This window comes from Pseudophryne corroboree, unplaced genomic scaffold (assembly GCF_028390025.1).
Source record: "Pseudophryne corroboree isolate aPseCor3 unplaced genomic scaffold, aPseCor3.hap2 scaffold_778, whole genome shotgun sequence".
Classification (NCBI taxonomy): Eukaryota; Metazoa; Chordata; class Amphibia; order Anura; family Myobatrachidae; genus Pseudophryne; species Pseudophryne corroboree.
In genome coordinates, this window is record NW_026970357.1 from 272,219 (window position 1) to 299,000 (window position 26,782).

Consider the following 26,782-nt stretch of genomic DNA (forward strand, 5'->3'; position numbering starts at 1 on the left):
GAGCAGCTTGTGGTGTCCTGGTATTATTTTTTATTATTATTATTATACATTGGGAGTGGTGGTGATGTCACAGTGACATCACTTATATCTATACTAATAATACAGGGACATGACTGGGGAGGTGAGGGGGATCTGGGGGTGTCACAGTGACATCACTTATTTCTCTGACGTCCTTGTGGATGCTGGGACTCCGTCAGGACCATGGGGGATAGCGGCTCCGCAGGAGACTGGGCACAAAAGTTAAAGCTTTAGGACTACCCGGTGTGCACTGGCTCCTCCCCCTATGACCCTCCTCCAAGCCTCAGTTAGATTTTTGTGCCCGAACAAGAAGGGTGCAATCTAGGTGGCTCTCCTGAGCTGCTTAGAAAATAAGTTAAAGTTAGGTTTTATTATTTTCAATGAGTCCTGCTGGCAACAGGCTCACTGCATCGTGGGACTAAGGGGAGAAGAAGCGAACTCACCTGCGTGCAGAGTGGATTGGGCTTCTTAGGCTACTGGACATTAGCTCCAGAGGGATCGATCACAGGCCCAGCCATGGATGGGTCCCGGAGCCGCGCCGCCGGCCCCCTTACAGAGCCAGAAGACAGAAGAGGTCCAGAAATCGGCAGCAGAAGAAGTCCTGTCTTCAATAAAGGTAGCGCACAGCACCGCAGCTGTGCGCCATTGCTCTCAGCACACTTCACACTCCGGTCACTGAGGGTGCAGGGCGCTGGGAGGGGGCGCCCTGAGACGCAATATAAACACCTTTTATGGCAAAAAATACATCACATATAGCTCCTGGGCTATATGGATGTATTTAACCCCTGCCAGTTTTCCTTAAAAAAGCGGGAGAAAAGGCCGCCGAGAAGGGGGCGGAGCCTATCTCCCCAGCACACAAGCGCCATTTTCCCTCACAGCTCCGCTGGAAGGACGTCTCCCTGACTCTCCCCTGCAGTCCTGCACTACAGAAACAGGGTAAAAAAGAGAGGGGGGGCACTCATTTGGCAAAAATAATTATACAAGCAGCTATATAGGGAGAAACACTTATATAAGGTTGTCCCTCTACATATATATAGCGCCCTGGTGTGTGCTGGCAAACTCTCCCTCTGTCTCTCCAAAGGGCTCGTGGGGTCCTGTCCTCTATCAGAGCATTCCCTGTGTGTGTGCTGTGTGTCGGTACGTTTGTGTCGACATGTATGAGGAGGAAAATGGTGTGGAGGCGGAGCAATTGCCTGTATTAGTGATGTCACCCCCTAGGGAGTCGACACCTGAGTGGATGGTCTTATTTAAGGAATTACGTGATAGCGTCAGCACTTTGCAAAAGACTGTTGACGACATGAGACAGCCGGCAAATCAATTAGTGCCTGTCCAGGCGTCTCAAACACCGTCAGGGGCTCTAAAGCGCCCATTACCTCAGTCAGTCGACACGGACACTGACTCCAGTGTCGACGGTGAGGAAACAAACGTGATTTCCAGTAGGGCCACACGTTACATGATCACGGCAATGAAGGAGGTTTTGAACATTTCTGATACTACAAGTACCACAAAAAGGGTATTATGTGGGGTGTGAAAAAACTACCCGTAGTTTTTCCTGAATCAGATGAATTAAATGAGGTGTGTGATGAAGCGTGGGTTTCCCCCGATAAAAAACTGATAATTTCTAAAAAATTATTGGCATTATACCCTTTCCCGCCAGAGGTTAGGGCGCGCTGGGAAACACCCCCTAGGGTAGATAAAGCGCTCACACGCCTATCAAATCAGGTGGCGTTACCGTCTCCTGATACGGCCGCCCTAAAGGAACCAGCTGATAGGAAGCTGGAAAATATCCTAAAAAGTATATACACACATACTGGTGTTATACTGCGACCAGCAATCGCCTCAGCCTGGATGTGCAGTGCTGGGGTGGCTTGGTCGGATTCCCTGACTGAAAATATTGATACCCTGGACAGGGACAGTATTTTATTGACTATAGAGCATTTAAAGGATGCATTTCTATATATGCGAGATGCACAGAGGGATATTTGCACTCTGGCATCAAGAGTAAGTGCGCTGTCCATTTCTGCCGGAAGGAAAAAGGCATTCCTGATGAAGTCATCCCTACCCTGATCAAAGCCAGGAAGGATGTAACCGTGCAACATTATCACCGTATTTGGAGGAAATATGTTGCGTGGTGCGAGGCCAGGAAGGCCCCGACAGAGGAATTTCAACTGGGTTGTTTCCTGCATTTCCTGCAAACAGGACTGTCCATGGGACTAAAATTAGGGTCCATTAAGGTGCAAATTTCGGCATTGTCGATTTTCTTCCAGAAAGAATTGGCTTCAGTTCCTGAAGTCCAGACTTTTGTCAAGGGGGTACTGCATATACAGCCTCTCTTTGTGCCCCCAGTGGCACCCTGGGATCTCAATGTGGTTTTGGGATTCCTAAAATCACATTGGTTTGAACCACTGGCCACAGTGGATTTAAAATATCTAACATGGAAAGTGGTAATGTTGTTGGCCCTGGCTTCAGCCAGGCGCGTATCAGAGTTGGCGGCTTTATCATATAAAAGCCCTTACCTGATATTTCATTCGGATAGGGCGGAATTGAGGACTCGTCCTCAATTTCTTCCTAAGGTGGTTTCAGCGTTTCACCTAAACCAACCTATTGTAGTGCCTGCGGCTACTAGGGACTTGGAGGACTCCAAGTTGCTGGATGTAGTCAGGGCCCTGAAAATATATGTTTCCAGGACGGCTGGAGTCAGGAAATCTGACTCACTGTTTGTCTTGTATGCACCCAACAAGCTGGGTGCTCCTGCTTCTAAGCAGACTATTGCTCGTTGGATTTGTAGTACAATTCAGCTTGCACATTCTGTGGCAGGCCTGCCACAGCCAAAATCTGTCAATGCCCATTCCACAAGGAAGGTGGGCTCATCTTGGGCGGCTGCCCGAGGGGTCTCGGCTTTACAACTTTGCCGAGCAGCTACTTGGTCAGGGGAGAACACGTTTGTAAAATTCTACAAATTTGATACCCTGGCTAAGGAGGACCTGGAGTTCTCTCATTCGGTGCTGCAGAGTCATCCGCACTCTCCCGCCCGTTTGGGAGCTTTGGTATAATCCCCATGGTCCTGACGGAGTCCCAGAATCCACAAGGACGTCAGAGAAAATAAGAATTTACTTACCGATAATTCTATTTCTCGTAGTCCGTAATGGATGCTGGGCGCCCATCCCAAGTGCGGATTGTCTGCAATACTTGTACATAGTTATTGTTGTCAAAAATTCGGGTTTTGTTGTAGTGAGCCATCTGTTCTGGAGGCTCCTCATGTTATCATACTGTTAACTGGGTTTTGATCACAAGTTTTTCAGTGTGATTGGTGTGGCTGGTATGAGTCTTACCCGGGATTCAAAAATCCTTCCTTATTGTGTACGCTCGTCCGTGCACAGTATCTTAACTGAGGCTTGGAGGAGGGTCATAGGGGGAGGAGCCAGTGCACACCGGGTAGTCCTAAAGCTTTAACTTTTGTGCCCAGTCTCCTGCGGAGCCGCTATCCCCCATAGTCCTGACGGAGTCCCAGCATCCACTATGGACTACAAGAAATAGAATTATCGGTAAGTAAATTCTTATTATCTATAGTAATAATACAGGGACATGACTGGGGAGGTGAGGGGGATCTGGGGGTGTCACAGTGACATCACTTATATCTATAGTAATAATACAGGGACATGACTGGGGAGGTGAGGTGATCTGGGAGTGTCACAGTGACATCACTTATATCTATAGTAATAATACAGGGACATGACTGGGGAGGTGAGGGGGATCTGGAGGTGTCACAGTGACATCACTTATATCTGTAGTAATAATACAGGGACATGACTGGGGAGGTGAGGGGGATCTGGAGGTGTCACAGGGACATTACTTATATCTATAGTAATAATACAGGGACATGAGTGGGCGGTGAGATGATCTGGGAGCGTCACAGTGACATCACTTATATCTATAGTAATAATACAGGAACATGAATGGGGAGGTGAGGGGGATCTGGGGGTGTCACAGTGATGTCACTTATATTTGTAGTAATAATACAGGGACATGACTGGGGAGGTGAGAGGGATCTGGGAGAATCACAGTAACATCACTTATATCTATAGTAGTAATACAGGGGCGTGAGTGGGAGGTGAGAGGATCTGGGAGCGTCACAGTGACATCACTTATATCTATAGTAATAATACAGGGACATGACTGGGGAGGTTAGGGGATCTGGGAGTGTCACGGTGACATCACTTATTTATTTTTTGTCCACAAGGGGGCACTGTAGTACTCTTGGGATATGAACGGTGCGATAGCAGGTATAGGCACATTTAAATATTTAAATGTGTAACCCTCTTCCCCCTCCATACTCCCAAGATGCCTCAGTGTTCTTTGTGCCTTCACCAGTGAAGGTCGCATCCTGGAGTCATTCCAGGGTTTACTTTAAATGTTTCTAAATAATTTTTCTTGTGTCAATCACACTCCCTTCCCAGCTTATTAACAAGCGTGGGTTCGGGAGTGTGTGCTGCTGTTGTGCAGCGAAGGCTTGTTGGTGCTTAGACAGAGAAGCCCCCCATAGACCTTCATCAGCATTAGCTGATTGAGCCATGGCTGCAAAAGCTGGACGGAGCTTAGAGAGAAGCCCCGTCAGAACCTCCACATTACACTGAGGTAAGGAGCGGGCGGTCAGCTTATGCCGCTCCGTTGGACCTGTTTGTCGCTGTGATTGTGGGGCAGTTAGCTCCTGCTGCCGCCCCTCCATGTGCGGGAAACGTGATTTGCACGAGCTGCTTACTAAGGTATAGCTTTACTGGATCAAACTCCCCCTCTTCCCGGCTCCCACCAGCGGTCAGACACATACTGCCACTGGGCTTCTGTGTCGCTCCACACCTCCCCACTCCCCAACACCTGGCAGCGCAGCTCCAAACAGCACTGCCACTGACCTCTATAATCTGCCCCTCTAGACAACTGGGAAGCGGCTTCCAGCAGAGGTCAAATAATTCTGCCGCTGGGCACCTGTCAGGCTACACCTCGCGGCTCCCAGCAGTGGACAGATCACACTGCCGTTGCTGGGCGCCCATCACATCACACATCTACCCGCTCTCCAGCTTCCACAAGCGCACAGACCACGGTGGGTATGTGCTGCTGCTGCAGGGCACCGTCACTCAGAGCCGGCGCTTGGTATACAATGCGGGGGGGGGGGGGGGTGGAAGAAGCTAGGTGCGGCTCACTGCTTTAAGCATTGGGGGAGGTCATGGCAGTCCCTAGTTCAGCGGTTCCACTAAATATAAGGGATGGTGGCCAGGGCTATAAGGGACATAACAGGCTATTAAGCCTAGGTTATTAGTGCTTTTGGGGGTACATAGGTTATAGCCATGCACATGCTGGGACGCCATTTTCACACAAAGGTTACACACCTGCTTCCTCTTACAGCAATATGTCAGTCCTACAACACACGGCCACTGGAGGGGGCAGGGGTGTTTAGTAGGTGGCACAGTGACCATCATAGATTTCCTCTATAACACAGTGCGGTGCACTCAGGTTAGGCCTACAACAGGGTTTTCCCTCAGACCAGCTTATATTTCTTACCGATCCCATTTGTGAATTGGTTGAGTATTTAGGTATGGCCTCGTTGGATGTTGGACAAGTTTGTTCTTGGTTTGCGGCCCAACAGCCGCTGTGGTTGCATTCTTGACAGGCCGAGGCAGAGTCAAAACGAGGAATAGAGGCGTTGCCTTCTACTGATGTCATTTGGTCCTGATTTGAACAAATAGAGTCTCAGTCAATGGGGGATGGGGGGGATCTGTTTTCCTGCCATTGCCTGCACCGGTTCCTAAAAGGAAATACGATGGACCAGCGTACAAATCTTTTAGACCTCGGTCATTTCGAGGCTGGGCTAGAGGAGCAACCATGCAGAGGGACGTGGTTTTCAACAAACCACTAACCGTCGTCAGGACACAAAGGGCGCTGACAAGCCAGTGGCATGACGGGCTTCCAGCCCATCTTGGCTCTTCAGTTGTGGGAGCACGCCTTCAGAAGTTTCACTTTGCATAGCTTCAGATATCACAGACAGGTGGATCCGCAATTTTGTTTTCAAAGGTTTCAAAATTGAGTTTGATTGTCTACCACCGCTGCGGTTTTCAAGACGTCTGCCTGTGTCAGCAGACAAGTGAGCAGGTCTGCAGACCACTATTCAGTCTCTCGTACAGAGTTTTGGTTCTGGTTCCAGTACACCAACTAGGTCAAGGGTTTTATTCCAATCTTTTTGTAGTACCAAAAGCGGATGTCTCGGTCACACAGATATGGAACCTAAAAGGGTTCAATCAGTACATCACTTACTACACATTCAAGATGGAATCCCTACGGTCAGTGATTGCAGGATTAGAACCACAGCAATTCATGATTTTGCTTTCCAATTTGGCCACCGCATCAGGCGTACTTAAGTTTGCAGCACAACAAGCGCCTCGGTTATTCACAAAGGTGATGTCTGTGATGATAGTTCATCTCAGATCCCTGGGAGTGATAATCGTTCCGTACTTAGATGACCTTCTCATCAAGGCTTCGTCTCAACAAATACTTCTTAAACATGCCTTACTATTGTACAGTGTACCAGTTCAGTACGTTTGGATTGTCAACTTAAAAATAAAAATCAAGTGTGAATGGGCCTTACATCCAGAAGTGTACCAGATGTTAGTCCAGCGGTAGAGTTACCCAAAGGTGGATCTAATGGCTTCTCGCCATAATCATCAGACAGTTATGTGTCCAGAACAAGAGATCCAAAGACAGCGGCAGTGGATGCTCTCACCATAGCGTGGCCGTACAGCCTCGTGTATCTATTTCCACCTTTTCTCTAACGTCCTAGTGGATGCTGGGGACTCCGTAAGGACCATGGGGAATAGACGGGCTCCGCAGGAGACAAGCCACTCTAAGAAAGAATTAGGATACTGGTGTGCTCTGGCTCCTCCCTCTATGTCCCTCCTCCAGATCTCAGTTTGAATTTGTGCCCGGACGAGCTGGGTGCACCTTAGTGAGCTCTCCTGAGCTTGCTAATAAGAAAGTATTTTGTTAGGATTTTTTATTTTCAGAGAGATCTGCTGGCAACAGACTCTCTGCTACGTGGGACTGAGGGGGAGAGAAGCAAACCTACTAACTGCGGCTAGGTTGCGCTTCTTAGGCTACTGGACACCATTAGCTCCAGAGAGATCATACACAGGAACGCACCCCTGGTCGTCCGATCCCGGAGCCGCGCCGCCATCCCCCTCGCAGAGCTAGAAGCCAGCGTGAGAAGCAAGAAGACTTTGAAATCGGCGTCAGAAGACTCCAGTCTTCATATGAGCGCCATTGCTCCCATACTAAACCCACACACTCCGGTCACTGTAGGGCGCAGGGGGGGGGGGGGGGGGTGAGGGCCCTGGGCAGCAATTAGGTACCTCTTGGCAAAAGCAGCATATATACAACTGGGCACTGTACAGTGTTCGCAAATACGCACTATAGCGCGTATTTTACCCTGATCTGTGCTCCGGGGACTCACTTTTCTAAACTGTGTGAGTCCCCTGGGACGCGCTCCGCTGAAGCTGGTCATCTTGTTTAAGTTCTCTTGTGGCAGCGCAGCGCGGCCCCCCCCCCTTCCCCCCTGACAGAGTGTGAGGACGGCTTCCCACACTCCCCCCGATCACCTGCTGCAGCAGCTTGAAGGGGGCCGGACAGACAGTGAGGACGCCCCCCCCCCCCCCCACCGCCGATCACCCAGTGCAGTTTCACGGGAGCCGAACAGAGTGAGGATGCGCCCGCGCCCCCCCCCCCCCTGCCGATCACCCAGTGCAGCTTCACGGGAGCCGGACAGAGTGAGGACGCGCCCCCCCGCCGATCACCCGCTGCAGCTTCACGGGAGCCGGACAGAGAGCAAGGACGGCTCTGCGGCGCTACACACTGTGCTGCGGGGAAATTGAACGCCGGAGACCGCGGAAGGGTGAGCTGGACTTACGGTGGCGGCTGGGGGGCTGCTCATATCGGTGGGATGGCGGAGATGGGGGCTGCATGGCGCCGGCAAACATGTATTAAACGCAACATTTTTGTGGTATGGAGTGGGGGTGAGGCGAGAGGGTGACAGTGCTGCTGGTCTCTGCAGCATACAGGACCCTTGATACAACCAATGGATTTGAGTCATGCTGCCTGTAATTTATGTGCTGACTGATCAACTTCAGTGACACTCACTGTTTTTGCTGCCTTTGTTGGTTGCTGTTGGTTACTGCTGGTTGCCGCTGGTTACTGTACAGGCAGCCAGCACAGTTAGTGTCACTGAAGTTGATCAGTCAGCACATAAATTACAGGTAGCATGACTCAAATCCATTGGTTGTACCAAGTGTCCAAAGTCATCAGGTCAGGATGTTGGCATTTAGTATATCGACACCAGCATCCCGATCGCAGCAAAGCTGACAAGAGTGACGAGTGCAGAGGGTACCCTAACCTCCCACCCCTAACCCTCCATTTCCCGCAGCCTAAACCTAACCCACCCCCTTAAGGCCCGTACACACTGGTCGATGTATCGGCCGTTCTCATGAACGGCCGAAACATCGCGGGACCGTCGGCCAGTGTGTACGGGCGAAACGTCTGTGAACTCCGTCGCTCACAGACGTATCGCATCGGCCCCGCAGCACAGCCGACAGCCAATATATCTAACGATATATTGGCGCGTCGCTGTGTGTGTACGGGGCGGTCGTCCGACCGCCCATACACATGCTGCGGCGGCCGGCGGTGATTGACAGGTGAACTGGGCGGGCGCAAGCGCCCGCCTGCCCAATTCATGACGTCAGTCCCCCGACGGATCGGGCAGTGTGTATGCACAGCACACTGCCCGATCCGTACATAGATATATCTGCAGATCAATTGATCTGCAGATATATCTAATAGTGTGTACCCACCTTTAGTGCCTAACACTTATCCCCCTCTCTGCAGCCTAACCCTAACTTCACCAACACCATATCCTAACCCCCCACCCGCAAGCTAAACCAGTGGCTGCAGTGCATACTTCCCTTCAGGATCCTGACTGTCAGGATATCGTTGCCGGGATGCTGATCTCCTCGGGATGCCAGCGTTGGTATTGTGGTGGCTGTCAGGATTCCGGCATCGGAATTCCGGCTGCTGGGATCCCAACAGCCAGGATCCTGAATGCATACTTTTGATATGATAACAGCCCAGCAGCATTGCCACCCTCCCTCCCCCACAACACTTTTGTAGTGTCTAAATCCAGTCTGGGGCTCCTATTATAGCGGCACCATAAAGCCATTCACCATAAAGCCATTACATACAGAAAATGTATTATTTAATAATGTTGTCCTGTTTTTTAATCATATAATTAAGTGCTCTGCCTGGCGCAATGTGAATAACGTGCTCTGCCTGGCGCAATGTGTATAAAGTGCTCTGCCTGGCGCAATGTGAATAACGTGCTCTGCCTGGCGCAATGTGAATAACGTGCTCTGCCTGGCGCAATGTGTATAAAGTGCTCTGCCTGGCGCAATGTGAATAACGTGCTCTGCCTGGCGCAATGTGAATAACGTGCTCTGCCTTCTGCAATGTGAATAACGTGCTCTGCCTGGCGCAATGTGAATAACGTGCTCTGCCTGGCGCAATATGTATAACGTGCTCTACCTGCTGCAATGTGTATAACGTGCTCTGCCTGGCGCAATGTGAATAACGTGCTCTACCTGGTGCAATGTGTATAACGTACTCTGCCTGCTGCAATGTGTATAACGTGCTCTACCTGCTGCAATGTGTATAACGTGCTCTACCTGCTGCAATGTGTATAACGTGCTCTACCTGGTGCAATGTGTATAACGTGCTCTACCTGCTGCAATGTGTATAACGTGCTCTACCTGCTGCAATGTGTATAACGTGCTCTACCTGCTGCAATGTGTATAATGTGCTCTACCTGCTGCAATGTGTGTAACGTGCTCTACCTGCTGCAATGTGTATAACGTGCTCTACCTGCTGCAATGTGTATAACGTGCTCTACCTGCTGCAATGTGTATAACGTGCTCTACCTGCTGCAATGTGTATAACGTGCTCTACCTGCTGCAATGTGTATAACGTGCTCTACCTGCTGCAATGTGTATAACGTGTTCTACCTGCTGCAATGTGTATAACGTGCTCTACCTGCTGCAATGTGTATAACCTGTTCTACCTGCTGCAATGTGTATAACGTGCTCTACCTGGTGCAATGTGTAGAACGTGCTCTACCTGCTGCAATGTGTGTAACGTGCTGTACCTGGTGCAATGTGTATAACGTGCTCTACCTGCTGCAATGTGTATAACGTGCTCTACCTGCTGCAATGTGTATAACGTGCTCTACCTGCTGCAATGTGTATAACGTGCTCTACCTGCTGCAATGTGTATAATGTGCTCTACCTGCTGCAATGTGTATAACGTTCTCTACCTGCTGCAATGTGTATAACGCGCTCTACCTGCTGCAATGTGTATAACGTGTTCTACCTGCTGCAATGTGTAGAACGTGCTCTACCTGCTGCAATGTGTATAACGTGCTCTACCTGGCGCAATGTGTAGAACGTGCTCTACCTGCTGCAATGTGTATAACGTGCTCTACCTGCTGCAATGTGTATAACACGCTCTGCCTGCTGCAATATGTATAACGTGCTCTACCTGGTGCAATGTGTATAACGTGCTCTACCTGCTGCAATGTGTATAACGCGCTCTACCTGCTGCAATGTGTATAACGTGCACTACCTGCTGCAATGTGTATAACGTGCTCTACCTGCTGCAATGTGTATAACGTGCTCTACCTGCTGCAATGTGTATAACGTGCTCTACCTGGTGCAATGTGTATAATGTGCTCTACCTGCTGCAATGTGTATAACGTGCTCTACCTGCTGCAATGTGTATAACGTGCTCTACCTGCTGCAATGTGTATAACGCGCTCTACCTGCTGCAATGTGTATAACGCGCTCTACCTGCTGCAATGTGTATAACGTGCTCTACCTGCTGCAATGTGTATAACGTGCTCTACCTGCTGCAATGTGTATAACGTGCTCTACCTGCTGCAATGTGTATAACGTGCTCTACCTGGTGCAATGTGTATAATGTGCTCTACCTGCTGCAATGTGTATAACGTGCTCTACCTGCTGCAATGTGTATAACGTGCTCTACCTGCTGCAATGTGTATAACGCGCTCTACCTGCTGCAATGTGTGTAACGTGCTCTACCTGCTGCAATGTGTGTAACGTGCTCTACCTGCTGCAGTGTGTATAACGTGCTCTACCTGCTGCAATGTGTATAACGTGCTCTACCTGCTGCAATGTGTATAACGTGTATACTGTGTGGAATAATGTGAATTGGTACTATTATGTGACCACGCCCCTTCCCCACGAAGCTACGCCCCTAAAAAATTCCAGCGCGCCTTCGCCGCGCACTGCCGCAGTTTTCAGTATTGGTGCAGGAGAACCGATTCTCTTTCTGCCACAAGGTCACCAAAATGTCTAATTACATCTAAAGTGCGGGGTGTCCTGTATGCTACACAGCCCAGCAGCATAGTCACCCCATCCTCCCCCTTGGACCCCTTTTATAGTATCCAAATCAAGTTTGTGTTTTTAGATTTGAATCATTAATAAGACTAATTAAAACCTTCATTCCGATGGGACCCAGAAAAGGACAGGTAGGACCCCAATTTTTAAAAGTGAGGGGTCCCTGGGACCCACTTTTTTTTGGTCTCAGCGCGATCACTGCTGTATATATGCATGAGCCCTCGCCATTATTTTTACACAGAACGCGGGACAGAATCCCGCCGCTGAGGGGGGCGGGGCTTCTTCCTCAGCACTCATCAGCGCCATTTTCTCTCCACAACTCCGCTGAGAGGACGCTCCCCAGGCTCTCCCCTGCAGAATCACGGTAGAAAGAGGGTAAAAAGAGAGGGGGGGGCACATAAATTTGGCGCAAAAACATATTATACAGCAGCTACTGGGTTAACACTAAGTTACTGTGTGATTCCTGGGACATATAGCGCTGGGGTGTGTGCTGGCATACTCTCTCTCTGTCTCTCCAAAAGGCCTTGTGGGGAAACTGTCTTCAAAAAGAGCATCCCCTGTGTATGTGGTGTGTCGGTACGTTTGTGTCGGCATGTTTGATGAGGAAGGCAATGTGGAAACAGAGCGGGTACAAATGAATGTGGGGTCGCAGCCGACGGTGCCGACACCCGATTGGATGGATATGTGGAAGGTTTTAAATGATAATGTTAATTCTTTGCATAAAAGGTTGGATAAAGCTGAAGCCTTGGGACAGTCAGGGTCTCAACCCATGCCTGATCCTATGTCGCAGAGGCCGTCAGGGTCTCAGAAGCGCCCACTATCCCAAATTGTTGACACAGATATCGACACGGATTCTGACTCCAGTGTCGATGGCGATGATGCAAAGTTGCAGCCTAAAATGGCTAAAGCCATCCGTTATATGATTATAGCAATGAAGGATGTATTGCACATCACAGAGGAAACCCCAGTCCCTGACAAAAGGGATTATATGTATGGGGGAAAAAGGCAAGAGGTGACCTTTCCCCCTTCACATGAGCTAAATGAGTTATGTGAAAAGGCTTGGGAATCTCCAGATAGGAAACTGCAGATTTCCAGACGGATGCTTATGGCGTATCCTTTCCCGCCAACGGACAGGTTACGCTGGGAATCCTCCCCTAGGGTGGACAAAGCTCTAACACGCTTATCCAAGTGGGTAGCCCTGCCGTCACAGGATACGGCCACCCTAAAAGATGCTGCAGATAGAAAACAAGAGGGTACCCTGAAGTCCATTTATACACATTCAGGTACCTTACTAAGGCCGGCAATTGCGTCGGCCTGTGTGTGTAGTGCTGTAGCAGCATGGACGGATACCTTATCTGAGGAACTTGATACCTTGGATAAGGATACTATATTAATGACCCTGGGGCATATAAAAGACGCTGTCCTATATATGAGAGATGCCCAAAGAGACATTAGCCTTCTGGGCTCTAGAATAAATGCTATGTCGATTTCTGCCAGAAGGGTCCTGTGGACTCGGCAATGGACAGGCGATACCGACTCAAAAAGGCACATGGAGGTTTTACCTTACAAGGGTAAGGAATTGTTTGGGGACGGTCTCTCAGACCTGGTCTCCACAGCTACGGCTGGAAAGTCGAATTTTTTACCATATATTCCCTCACAACCTAAGACAGCACCGTATTACCAAATGCAGTCCTTTCGATCACAAAGAGGCAAGAAAGTCCGAGGTGCGTTTTTTCTTGCCAGAGGAAGGGGTAGAGGAAAGAAGCTGCACAACACAGCTAGTTCCCAGGAACAGAAGTCCTCCCCGGCTTCCACTAAATCCACCGCATGATGCTGGGCTCCACAGGCCATGCCAGGGGGGGGGGGGGTGGCGTCTTCGAAATTTCAGCCACAAGTGGGTTCACTCACAGGTGGATCCCTGGGCTATAGAGATTGTGTCTCAGGGATACAAGCTGGAATTCGAAGTGATGCCCCCTCACCGTTACCTAAAATCGTCCCTGCCGGCTTCCCCCATAGAGAGGGAAATAGTGCTAGCAGCAATTCACAAATTATATCTCCAGCAGGTGGTGGTGAAGGTTCCCCTCCTTCAACAGGGAAAGGGTTGCTATTCGACATTGTTTGTGGTACCGAAACCGGGCGGTTCGGTCAGACCCATATTGAATTTAAAATCCCTGAACATATACCTGAAAAGGTTCAAGTTCAAGATGGAATCGCTCACAGCGGTCATCGCAAGCCTGGAGGAGGGGGGTTTTATGGTGTCTCTGGACATAAAGGATGCTTACCTTCATGTCCCCATGTATCCACCTCATCAGGAGTACCTCAGATTTGTGGTACAGGATTGTCATTACCAATTCCAGACGTTGCCGTTTGGTCTGTCCACGGCACCGAGAGTATTTACCAAGGTGATGGCAGAGATGACGGTGCTCCTGCGAAAGCAGGGAGTCACAATTATCCCATACTTGGACGATCTCCTCATAAAGGCGAGGTCCAGAGAGCAGTTTCTGATCAGTGTGGCACGCTCTCGGGAAGTGTTACAACAGCACGGCTGGATTCTGAATATTCCAAAGTCGCAGCTGATTCCTACGATGCGTCTGCCCTTCCTGGGCATGATTCTGGACACAGACCAGAAGAAGGTTTTTCTCCCGACGGAGAAGGCTCAGGAACTCATGACACTGGTCAGAGACCTCTTAAAGCCAAAACAGGTGTCGGTGCATCACTGCACTCGAGTCCTGGGAAAGATGGTGGCGTCATACGAGGCCATTCCCTTCGGCAGGTTCCATGCGAGGACCTTTCAATGGGATCTGTTGGACAAGTGGTCCGGATCGCATCTACAGATGCATCGGCTGAGCACCCTATTCCCCAGGGCCAGGGTGTCTCTTCTATGGTGGCTGCAGAGTGCTCACCTTCTCGAGCGCCGCAGGTTCGGCATTCAGGACTGGGTCCTGGTGACCACGAATGCAAGCCTCCGAGGGTGGGGGGCAGTCACTCAGGGAAGAAATTTCCAAGGGCTGTGGTCAAGTCAGGAGACTTGCCTTCACATCAATATCCTGGAGCTAAGGGCCATATACAACGCCCTAAGACAAGCAGAGGTCCTGCTTTGCAACAAGTCGGTGCTGATTCAATCAGACAACATCACCGCAGTGGCTCATGTAAACCGCCAAGGCGGCACAAGGAGCAGGGTGGCGATGGCGGAAGCCACCAGAATTCTTCGATGGGCGGAGAATCACGTACGAGCACTGTCAGCAGTGTTCATTCCGGGAGTGGACAACTGGGAAGCAGACTTCCTCAGCAGGCACGACCTCCACCCGGGAGATTGGGGACTTCATCAAGAAGTCTTCGCGCAGATTGCAGGTCGGTGGGAACTGCCACAGGTGGACATGATGGCATCCCGCCTCAACAAAAAGCTACAGAGGTATTGCGCCAGGTCAAGAGACCCTCAGGCGATAGCTGTAGACGCACTGGTGACACCGTGGGTGTTCCAGTCAGTTATGTGTTTTCTCCTCTTCCTCTCATACCCAAGGTGCTGAGGATCATAAGAAAAAGAGGAGTGAGAACAATACTCGTTCCGGATTGGCCAAGAAGGTCTTGGTATCCAGAGCTGCAAGAAATGCTCACAGAGGACCCATGGCCTCTGCCTCTAGGGCAGGATCTGTTGCAGCAGGGGCCCTGTCTGTTCCAAGACTTACCGCAGCTGCGTTTGACGGCATGGCGGTTGAACGCCGGATCCTAGCAGAAAAAGGGATCCCGGATAAGGTTATCCCTATGTTGATAAAAGCTAGGAAGGACGTGACGGCTAAACATTAACACCGTATATGGCGGAAATATGTTGCTTGGTGTGAGGCCAGGAATGCTCCTACAGAGGAATTCCAACTGGGCCGTTTCCTTCACTTCCTACAGGCAGAAGTGACCTTGGGCCTAAAATTTGGGTCCATTAAGGTCCAGATTTCGGCCCTATCCATTTTATTTCAAAAAGAACTGGATTCTTCTCCTGAAGTTCAGACTTTTGTAAAGGGAGTGCTGCATATTCAGCCCCCGTTTCTGCCTCCAGTGGCACCTTGGGATCTCAACGTGGTGTTGAGTTTCCTGAAATCACACTGGTTTGAGCCACTTAAAACCGTGGAGTTAAAATATCTCACGTGGAAGGTGGTCATGCTGTTAGCCTTGGCTTCAGCTAGGCGTGTGTCAGCTAGGCGTGTGTCAGAATTGGTTTTCCATATGGACAGGGCAGAATTGCGGACTCGTCCGCAATTTCTGCCAAAAGTGGTGTCATCTTTCCATATGAACCAACCTATTGTGGTGCCGGTGGCTACTCGTGACTTGGAGGATTCCGAGTTACTGGATGTAGTCAGGGCTTTGAAGGTTTATGTAGCCAGAACGGCTAGAGTCAGGAAAACTGAGTCGCTGTTTATCCTGTATGTATCCAACAAGCTGGGTGCTCCTGCTTCAAAGCAAACTATTGCTCGCTGGATCTGTAACACGATTCTGCGGCGGAATTGCCGCTACCAAAATCAGTGAAAGCCCATTCCACAATGAAGGTGGGCTCTTCTTGGGCGGCTGCCCGAGGGGTCTCGGCATTACAGCTTTGCCGAGCAGCTACTTGGTCGGGTTCAAACACTTTTGCAAAGTTCTACAAGTTTGATACCCTGGCTGAGGAGGACCTTGTGTTTGCTCAGTCGGTGCTGCAGAGTCATCTGCACTCTCCCGTCCGTTTGGGAGCTTTGGTATAATCCCCATGGTCCTTACGGAGTCCCCAGCATCCACTAGAACGTTAGAGAAAATAAGATTTTACTTACCTGTAAATCTATTTCTCGTAGTCTGTAGTGGATGCTGGGCGCCCGTCCCAAGTGCGAACTTCTTATGCAATACTTGTATATAGTTATTGCTTCAATAAGGGTTTTGTTATGGTTGCATGAGGGTTATCTGATGCTCTGTTGTTGTTCATGCTGTTAACTGGGTATGTTTATCACGAGTTATACGGTGTGATTGGTGTGGCTGGTATGAGTCTTACCCTGGATTCCAAAATCCTTTCCTTGTACTGTCAGCTCTTCCTGGCACAGTTTCCTTAACTGAGGTCTGGAGGAGGGACATAGAGAGAGGAGCCAGTGCACACCAGTATCCTAATTCTTTCTTAAAGTGCCCTGTCTCCTGCAGAGCCCGTCTATTCCCCATGGTCCTTACGGAGTCCCCAGTATCCACTACGGACTACGAGAAATAGATTTACCGGTAAGTAAAATCTTATTTTCCGCTTCTTCCTCGGTTGCTAAAGCGGATCAAACGAGAGTCCACGACCGTCATACTAGTGGCATTTCATTGGCCACGGAGAGTGTGGTTCTCAGATCTCCATGGTCTACTTGCAGATGATCCCTGGCTGATTCCGCTACGTCCAGACCTACTACAGCAGGGGTCGTTCCTTTACTCCGATTTAGCGCGGCTGCATTTTACGGGGTGGCTGTTGAGACCACTCTCAAGACGACAGGGCATTCCGCAGTTGGTTATACCAACCATGTTACGTGCTAGGAAGCCAGTTTCAGCAGCTCATTATTACAGGATTTGGCAAGCTTATATAGGTTGTTGTGAAGCTAGGATGTTTCCGACATCTTCTTTCAAGTTATCCCATCTTTTGCTCTTTTTACAGACGGGGTTAGATGGAGGACCATGTTTAGCGACACTAACGGTGCAGGTCTCTGTCTTGTCAGTTTTCTTTCAAAGGAGTTTGGCTCTTTTGCCAATAGTTCATAATTTCCTGCAAGGTGTTCAACCTCCATTCATTCCACCTACAGCTCCATGGGACTTGAATCTAGTTTTGCATGTTTTTGCAGTCAAGTTTTGAACCCTTGCAACACGTGGATGTTAAGTTTATAACTAGGAAAAATGTGTTTCTCCTAACCTTAGCTTCGGCAAGGCATGTTGCACAATTAGGTGCCTTGTCATGCAAGCCACCGTATCTGGTATTTCATACTGACAGAGCGGAACTTTGGACAAATCCCACTTTTCTACCACAGGTAGTATCTTCTCTCACATCAGTCAACCAATCACAGTTCCTGTTTTTCAGAAGATTCAGGTACTCCGGCTACTTTGGACGTGGTACGCACACTCCGCGTTTATGTAGCCCGAACATCAACAGTACGTATAACGGATACTTTTGTTCTCTATTATGCAGTCAAGATAGGTTGGCCAGCTTCCAAACAGACCTTGGCCAGATAGATTAACCTGACCATTCGTCCGGTGTACTTTCATGCTAGTCTAACACCGACTGCATCTGTTTCAGCACATTCCATGCGTTCTGTGGGAACGTCGTGGGCAGCAGGTTGTGGAGCTTCTATGACGCAACCTTGCCGTGCAGTTACATGGCCATCAGTGCAGACGTTTGTGCGCTTTTACAAGTTTGATAATTCTGCGGCATCAGCTTCTAGCTTTGACCATCTAGTGTTACAGGTGAAAGACAGCTCTCCCGCCCAAGGGGGAAACTTTGGTACGTCCCAAGAGTACTCCAGTGACCCCTAATGGATGAAAAAAATAAGATTTTGGTACTTAACAGATAAATCCTTTTCTTTACATCCACAGGGGGCACTGGACACCCACCCAGAGCAGTTTCTCCTGGCTGGTGGTAAGTTCAATAGTTCTTATGGTAACACATTTTCACCGACTTGATCAAATGCTAAGGTGATTGTTATCTATTGTCGTGTCAACTTTCTAGTTGTCTGTTATGTTATGTGTCCACTTTCTAGTTGTCCGTTATGTTATATGTAATTCTCCATTGTTCATCCTCTCTTTCACTCCTATTTGGATCAGCAAAAAAACACTAAGGCATCTTGGGAGTATGGAAGGGGAAGGAATGTTACACATTCAAATTTTTAAATGTGCCTATCCCTGCTATCGCACCGTCCATATCCCAAGAGTACTCAAGTGCCCCCTGTGGATTCAAAGAAAAGGATTTATCTGGTAAGTACATGACTGTGGAGGTGAGGGGATCTGGGCGTATTTACAGTTATATTGCTGTCTCCCCATTTCACAGAGTTGTGAAGAAGACATCTGGTGAGCATGAGACACCCAGCAGCCATCCTCGTGTGTCAGGAGGACTGAGCAGGTCTCAGAGCCCCATCACGGTGCCTCCACCTCACTCACTGATACATGAGAGACACAGTGACCAGAAGTTCTAGGAACTCACCAACAAGATTATTCATCTGCTGACTGGAGAGGTGACTGCTGGGAATGGGACATTATACGGTAACACCAGGGGATGTGTCTGGGCGATGACTGGAGAGTTGATTGCTGGGAATGGGACATTATACAGTAACACCAGGGGATGTGTCTGGGTGATGACTGGGGAGGTGACTGCTGGGAATGGGGCATTATACAGTAACACCAGGGAATGTATCTGTGTGATGACTGAAGAGGTGACTGCTGGTAATGAGACATTATACAGTAACACCAGTGGACGTGCCTGGGTGATGACTGGAGAGTTGACTGCCGGGAATGGGACATTACACAGTAACACCAGGGGATGTCTGGGTGATGACTGGAGAGGTGACTGCTGGGAATGTAAAATTATACAGTAACACCAGGGGACGTGTCTGGGTGATGACTGGAGAGGTGATTGCTGGGAATGAGACATTATACAGTAACACCAGGGGATGTGTCTGGGTGATGACTGGAGAGTTGACTGCCGGGAATGGGACATTACACAGTAACACCAGGGGACGTGTCTGGGTGATGACTGGAGAGGTGATTGCTGGGAATGGGACATTATACAGTAACACCAGGGGATGTGTCTGTGTGATGACTGGAGAGGTGACTGCTGGGAATGAGACATTATACAGTAACACCAGGGGACGTGTCTGGGTGATGACTGGAGAGTTGACTGCCGGGAATGGAACATTATACAGTAACACCAGGGGTCATGTCTGGGTGATGACTGCAGGGAATGGGATATTATACAGTAACACCAGGGGATGTGTCTGGGTGAGGACTGGAGAGGTGACTGCTGTGAATGGAACATTATACAGTAACACCAGGGGATGTGTCTGGGTGATGACTGGAGAGGTGGCTGCTTGGAATGGGGCATTAATACAGTAACACCAGCGGATGTGTCTGGGTGATGGCTTTAAAGGTAACTGCTGGGAATGGGACATTATACAGTAACACCAGGGGACGTGTCTGGGTGATGACTGGTGAGGTGACTGCCGGCAATGGGACATTATACAGTAACACCAGGGGACGTGTCCGGGTAATAACTGGAGAGGTGACTGCTGGGAATGGGACATTATACAGTGACACTGGGGTATGTGTCTGGGTGATGATTGAAGAGGTCACTGCTAGGAATAGGGCATTATACAGTAACACCAGGGGATGTGTCTGTGTGATGACTGGAGAGGTGACTGCTGGGAATGAGACATTATACAGTACCACCAGGGGACGTGTCTGGGTGATGACTGGAGAGTTGACTGCCGGGAATGGGACATTACACAGTAACACCAGGGGATGTCTGGGTGATGACTGGAGAGGTGACTGCTGGGAATGGGACATTATACAGTAACACTAGGGGACGTGTCTGGGTGATGTCTGGAGAGGTGACTGCCGGCAATGGGACATTATACATTAACACCAGGGGACGTGTCCGGGTAATGACTGGAGAGGTGTCTGCTGGGAATGGGGCATTATACAGGGACACTGGGGTATGTGTCTGGGTGATGACTGGAGAGGTGACTGCTGGGAATGGTTCATTATACAGTAACACCAGGGGATGTGTCTGGGTGATGACTGGAGAGGTGACTGCTGTGAATGGAACATTATACAGTAACACCAGGGGATGTGTCTGGGTGATGACTGGACAGTTGACTGCCGGGAATGGGACATTACACAGTAACACCAGGGGATGTCTGGGTGATGACTGGAGAGGTGACTGCTGGGAATGGGACATTATACAGTAACACCAGGGGACGTGTCTGGGTGATGACTGGTGAGGTGACTGCCGGCAATGGGACATTATACAGTAACACCATGGGACGTGTCCGGGTAATAACTGGAGAGGTGACTGCTGGGAATGGGGCATTATACAGTGACACTGGGGTATGTGTCTGGGTGATGACTGGAGAGGTTACTGCTGGGAATGGAACATTATACAGTAACACCAGGGGATGTGTCTGTGTGATGACTGGAGAGGTGACTGCTGGGAATGGGACATACAGTACCACCAGGGGTTGTGTCTAGGCGATGACTGGAGAGGTGACTGCTGGGAATGGGACATTATACAGTAACACCAGTGGTCATGTCTGGGTGATGACTGCAGGGAATGGGCTATTATACAGTAACACCAGGGGATGTGTCTGGGTGAGGACTGTATCACTGTGTGTGTTGGGTGTCTATAAGGTGTCAGGATGTCACTGTCTATGTCTCCATGCAGGAGGGGGAGTATATAGAGGAACACAGGGGTCTGTACAAGAACGTCATGATGGAGAATCACCGGCCCCTCACATCACTGGGTAAGAGGAGACTGTCATGTATTGTACAGGGGAGAGCAGGTATGGGGGCCCCTATATACCCACATCACCTGATAATCACATATATACACTGTACTCAGTCACTGTGTGTCTCCTACAGATGGGCCCAGTAACAGAGATACCCCAGAAAGATGTCCCTGTCCTCTGTATTCCCAGAACTGTACAGAGGAGAATCACAGGACCCCACAGGAGGATCAGGTAGGTGGGATTTAGGGTCTCCCCAATATACCAAAGTGACTGTCACTATATGATCTGTAGAGAAGCTGTGTGTATTATACACTGATATTATACTGTTTCACCTCAGTTTAATCTGACTGTATTGAAATATCATTATAGTGTTTTTTTTTTTTTTTTAGGTAGAACGTCTGTCTAATATTAAAACAGAAGATATAGAAGGAGAAGAAGAGACGTATGTGACTGATATAAAGGCAGAAGATACAGAGGGAGAAGAAGAGATGTATGTGACTGATATAAAGGCAGAAGATATAGAGGGAGAAGAGACGTATGTGAGTGATATAAAGGCAGAAGATATAGAGGGAGAAGAGACGTATGTGAGTGATATAAAGGCAGAAGATATAGAGGGAGGAGAAGAGATGTATGTGACTGATATACAGGCAGAAAATAAAGAGGGAGAAGAAGAGACGTATGTGACTGATATAAAGGCAGAAGATATAGAGGGAGAAGAAGAGACGTATGTGACTGGTATAAAGGCAGAAGATACAGAGAGAGAAGAAGAGACGTATGTGACTGATATAAAGGCAGAAGATATAGAGGGAGAAGAAGAGACGTATGTGACTGATATGAAGGCAGAAGATACAGAGGGAGAAGAAGAGACGTATGTGAGGGGCGATCAGCAGTGTAAGGAGGAGGAGATCCCTACAGATATCAGCACAGGTGAGTAATAAACACTTATTACAGAACAGAGTCACATAGTGACATATTCTCCTTGCTCAGTCACTACAGCAATCTCTTATACTACAGCCTCTGTTAGTACAAACTAATGAGGAATATGTATTTTCCCCGTTGGGGAGTCAGGAGACATCAGCCCCTATTATACTCCTGCTCTTCTCCTTACATCATGTCACTGTGTGTTTTACCAGCCCAGACGTCTGACCAGTCCCAACTCCACACTCTAAGGGCAACAGTATCTTAGACGAGTCAGTCATGCTTTGCCTGAACACCCAAACATTCTAGAAAGGTATTATGAAACGTAACAGTGGGAAGAATGTCAGGCCATATACTATATAGCAATTAAATAGCAAAGGAAATAAAGCAAAAAATATACTGTATGCTTTATACCCATAATAAGAACAAATAAATCTGGCCCAAAAATAGATCCATGCCCAGTAACTTAGTCCCAGTTGGCACATGTTACAGTAGGAAACAAACTCTGAGTGTCTGTAACAGTCTTACTCCTTTAGCATATTACTTCGAGACGGAAGACAACTCCTCCGGGATTGGTTTAGGTAAAGTGTCATGAAAGACTGTCTACAGGAATATCCCACTTTTTCAGAATAGCAGGGCCATCCTCGGGTGAAGGTATCACTGTGAAGGCGCCATTTCGCATCACAATAATCTTAGTAGGAAAGCCTCATTTGTATTGCACATTTCCTTGGGTGGAATAGACGCCTTTTGGCCAGCGTCACATGAGAAATATCCAGAAATAGCTGCAGATTATCCAGGCACTCAGCTGTGGATGAAGAAGACAAAATGACTTGTAGAATGCATTCTTTAATATGAAAAAAGTTGACCCTGAGCAGAGTGTCCCTCGGTGCTTGGATAGGGGCCTGTTTGGACTTTGGGAGTCTATGGATCCTATCAATAAGAAGGTCCATGGCAGAAGCCTTTGGTGGAAGGTTCTGAAAAGAGGACCATGGCATAATCATAAAGCTCAGCATTTGTAACAGAATTCGGAATGCCCATTATTCTGATATTATTTCTCTGAGACCTGTCTTCTAAATCAATGACTTTATCACGAATAGAGACCGGGTCTTCCTGAAGGGTGTCATGAGCTGAAATCAGATCTTTGTGAGACGCAACAATCTCTTTCATCTTAGTCTGTACGAGTGCCAATCTCACTGATACTGGACCTCAAAGCTTGAATATTAGAGTTAAGTTGTGAGGTTATTTCAGTCCTTAAGTGTAGATAACATAGAATGTATAGAGCGTAGAGTAATAGGATCATCTAGGATGTCTTAAGATGTCTTCAGCCATTACAGCTGGGCTGTGCGCCTGACAAGAAGAAGCAGATGATGTTGTAGCGGTCTCAGATGGACCACCTGAATTTGAGATACCAAAGAGGGGTGGTATTCATGTGACCGCCGGTCAGCTGACCGACAGTCACATAACCTCCTCCACGAGCCCGACGGCTCACTTTCCCGATGGTCGGCATATCTACCAACAGGGACTATTTCCACTCGTGGGTGTACACGACAACCAGAGAGTGGAAATAGAACCTGTGGCGACCGCAGCTTGGCGAGCGCAGCGAGCCCGCAAGGGGCTTGCTACACTCGCCCCTCCCCGCCGGGATCCCGGCGTCGGTATGCTGCCGGGATCCCGGCGTCGCCAGGAGAATGCCGGTCAGCCATACTACACCCCCAAAGAGATGGACAGGTGGGGCCGATTTGGTATCTTTTAACCTTTCTTGGAGGTATGGAAAGCCGGCTACAAAGAGACAGACCTCTCAGAGATAGGAAAATACTAACGATCTATAAATAAAAGGAGCAGTAGTACGCTGTCAGGAGGTTACATCAAGATGACTCTGTTCACAATGACATTCTTGGGGAGACGGGGGGGGGGGGGTTTGAGACAAAATTTCAAGTAAACCTGATGTAATGCAACTCAAATAACACAGTAATGAGTGAGAAATTCCACTAGAGGTCAGCGTGATCACAGACGTGAAGTACTCAGCACAGCGAGACACAAATGGCAAAATATATTCAGTGGATAAATCCACAAAATAATATACTGTGAGGTTGTAATCAGAGTGTAATGAGCTGTACTCAGACGATACTTGATACTGGGCTCTGCATGTAGACTGAGAGGAAGTAGATTATAGTGGTACCATATAAATAGAAGGTAGTTTCACCTCCAGGCAAATGCTTCAATTTAGTGCAGTGACCCCAATCCAGCCATCAGGACACTTATTTAGTAGCTTATATCAATTTTACACCTTATTGAAGGCAAAGCATGTGATGGCCGAGTACCAGGATTCAAAATGGCAGCCACCTCACTTTCCAATATCATTGCCGGGCTCGGTGACTGTGGGCAGCCCGTTCTGTCTCCAGCAATAGTGGGAGCTGCGCACCCATGTGAGTGGGAGAGCATTTGCCCCCACCTAAGGAAAAATTGCCTCCAAGTCAGGTGTTTGGAGCGTGCAGGAAAGACTGGGCGCACTTATCCCCAAAATTCAGCCAGTGGCTTCAGCGGCGTCACTAGGCTGCGACAGTGAACAGTGCTCGGAGTGAGCAGAGCGAGCGGCTTTAGGGCAGGAGGAGTGGGGGACTTAATAAATTGGGTCTTGGTTCCAGCAGCGGCTGAGAGCTATTAGGTAGATAAGAAGCCACTTAGTGAGGAGAGCTCCAGAAAGTACGTCTGGATGGACTCAGGCCACGCCGCTCTTATTTATTATTTTATATACTAACAGGGGTGACAGGTGTGGTACATCTCTGCAAAGGCAGATCCAATCTCTTTCTCATCAGACTCTGCTGTCTTCCCTGCACTCTCACTCAGATGTTCATTGCTGTCAGTAGCACACGTATGAGAAGCAGAAGTATGGCGGCAGCTGTATAGATTCTGATATGTAATTCTCTGTATCATACCGTACACACATCTTCCTTATTACTATTGAGGGTATAGATGTAAGACACTGATGATGAGGGTGTAACAGTGGATTATAACCTAGCAGATGATGATGATTACAGGATATCATATGGTGTATTGCATGTAAAGTACCTTGTTCCACACCTACTCTGCTGTAGCAATATACCTTATATAAGGGTGAGTAACACATGTACAGGCTTACCAGCGTATAAGCACACACATAAGGGAATTCTACCTTACCAATGCTTCCAGGAGTAACGTTAGGAGACATTTCTCTGATCCATCAGCTCATACGACTGATGTTATTGTTCAGCTAGAATCTCCAATTCATACGATATGTTCCCCATCCATTGTTTTACATTGGTGCTGACATAGGACTTGGCGAGTGACTACATCTCCATTTATACTTCATGGTTAGTTACCAGTACAAGAGAGAGATATATCTAAGTCTTATTATAATATTACATTTGTTATTGTGAGTGTTCTCAGGAGGGAGGACACAATGATACTCTGAGACACAATATGATAAAGCCTTCATTAAAAGTTATGTTTTATTATATACACACATTTACAATTAAGTGTCCCAGAGAGTCGTCTTCTCCGCTTGTTTACAAGATTAATATTGTTACAGAAAATGTCACATTTCCATAATGTATTTTATTTCCAGCAGATGGACACACAAGCAGGAATATCACAGAAGGACATCTAATGTTATCCCCGATTGTGACATAAAAGATAATGACAGTAGACCGGATTCTCCAGGAGATAATCCCATTACCCCAATTATACATCCAGCTCTATCAGCTGGTCCCTCTGATCCTGGGAAATATTCTCCTGATCACTCTGATATTGGTGCATCTGTTACAGCTCTGACAGTAGATACAGTGTTTCCCTGTTCTGTAGATGCCAAATGTTTTACACAGAACACAAAGCTTATCACCCATCAGGCAGCTAAGGCAGGTGAGAGGCCATTTCCATGTTCTGAGTGTGGGAAATGTTTTACATTGAAAGCAAATCTTGTTACACATCAGAGAAGTCACACAGGTGAGAGGCCATTTTCTTGCTCTGAGTGTGGGAAATGTTTTACACAGAAATCATATTTTATTACACATCAGAGAAGTCACACAGGTGAGAAGCCATTTTCTTGCTCTGAGTGCGGGAAATGTTTTATCCAGAAATCATATCTTATTACACATCAGAGAAGTCACACAGGTGAGAAGCCATTTTCTTGCTCTGAGTGCGGGAAATGTTTTATCCAGAAATCACAACTTGTTACACATCAGCGAAGTCACACAGGTGAGAATCCATTTCCATGTTCTGAGTGTGGGAAATGTTTTGCATGCAAATCAGTTCTTGTTATACACCAGAGATGTCACACAGGTGTGAAGCCATTTTCTTGCTCTGAGTGTGGGAAATATTTTGCACAGAAATCACAACTTGTTACACATCAGCGAAGTCACACAGGTGAGAAGCCATTTCCATGTTCAGAGTGTGGGAAATGTTTTGAACGGAAATCACAACTTGTTGCACATCAGCAAAGTCACAGAGGTGAGAATCCATTTCCTTGCTCTGAGTGCGGGAAATGTTTTACCTCGAAAACACAACTTGTTATACATCAGCGAAGTCACACAGGTGAGAAGCCATTTCCATGTTCTGAGTGTGGAAAATGTTTTGCACGCAAATCAGATCTTGTTAGACATAACAAAAGTCACACAGGTGAGAAGCCGTTTTCTTGCTCTGAGTGCGGGAAATGTTTTATCCGGAAATCACATCTTGTTATACATCAGCGAAGTCACACAGGTGAGAGGCCATTTCCATGTTCTGAGAAATAAATCAGCTCTTGTTGGACACAATAGACATCATTCCGGTGAGGAACCATTTTAATCTTCTGGAGTATACTTATCATGGCCATGTAATGTTCTTCGAGGTTCTTATCCTATCTCC

At 48.2% G+C, this 26,782-nt stretch overlaps 1 protein-coding gene across 1 annotated transcript in view; it reads left to right on the forward strand.

Moving 5' to 3' along the window:
• LOC135040896 (gastrula zinc finger protein XlCGF57.1-like) overlaps positions 1-26,744 on the forward strand; it is a 223,327-nt gene extending 196,583 nt beyond the window's left edge. Inside the window, exon 8 of the mRNA XM_063954882.1 lies at positions 25,799-26,744. Coding sequence (XP_063810952.1) covers positions 25,799-26,670 — 872 coding nt within the window. The 3' untranslated portion in view covers positions 26,671-26,744. The remainder of the gene's footprint in view (positions 1-25,798) is intronic.
• The last annotated feature ends 38 nt before the right edge of the window (positions 26,745-26,782 follow it).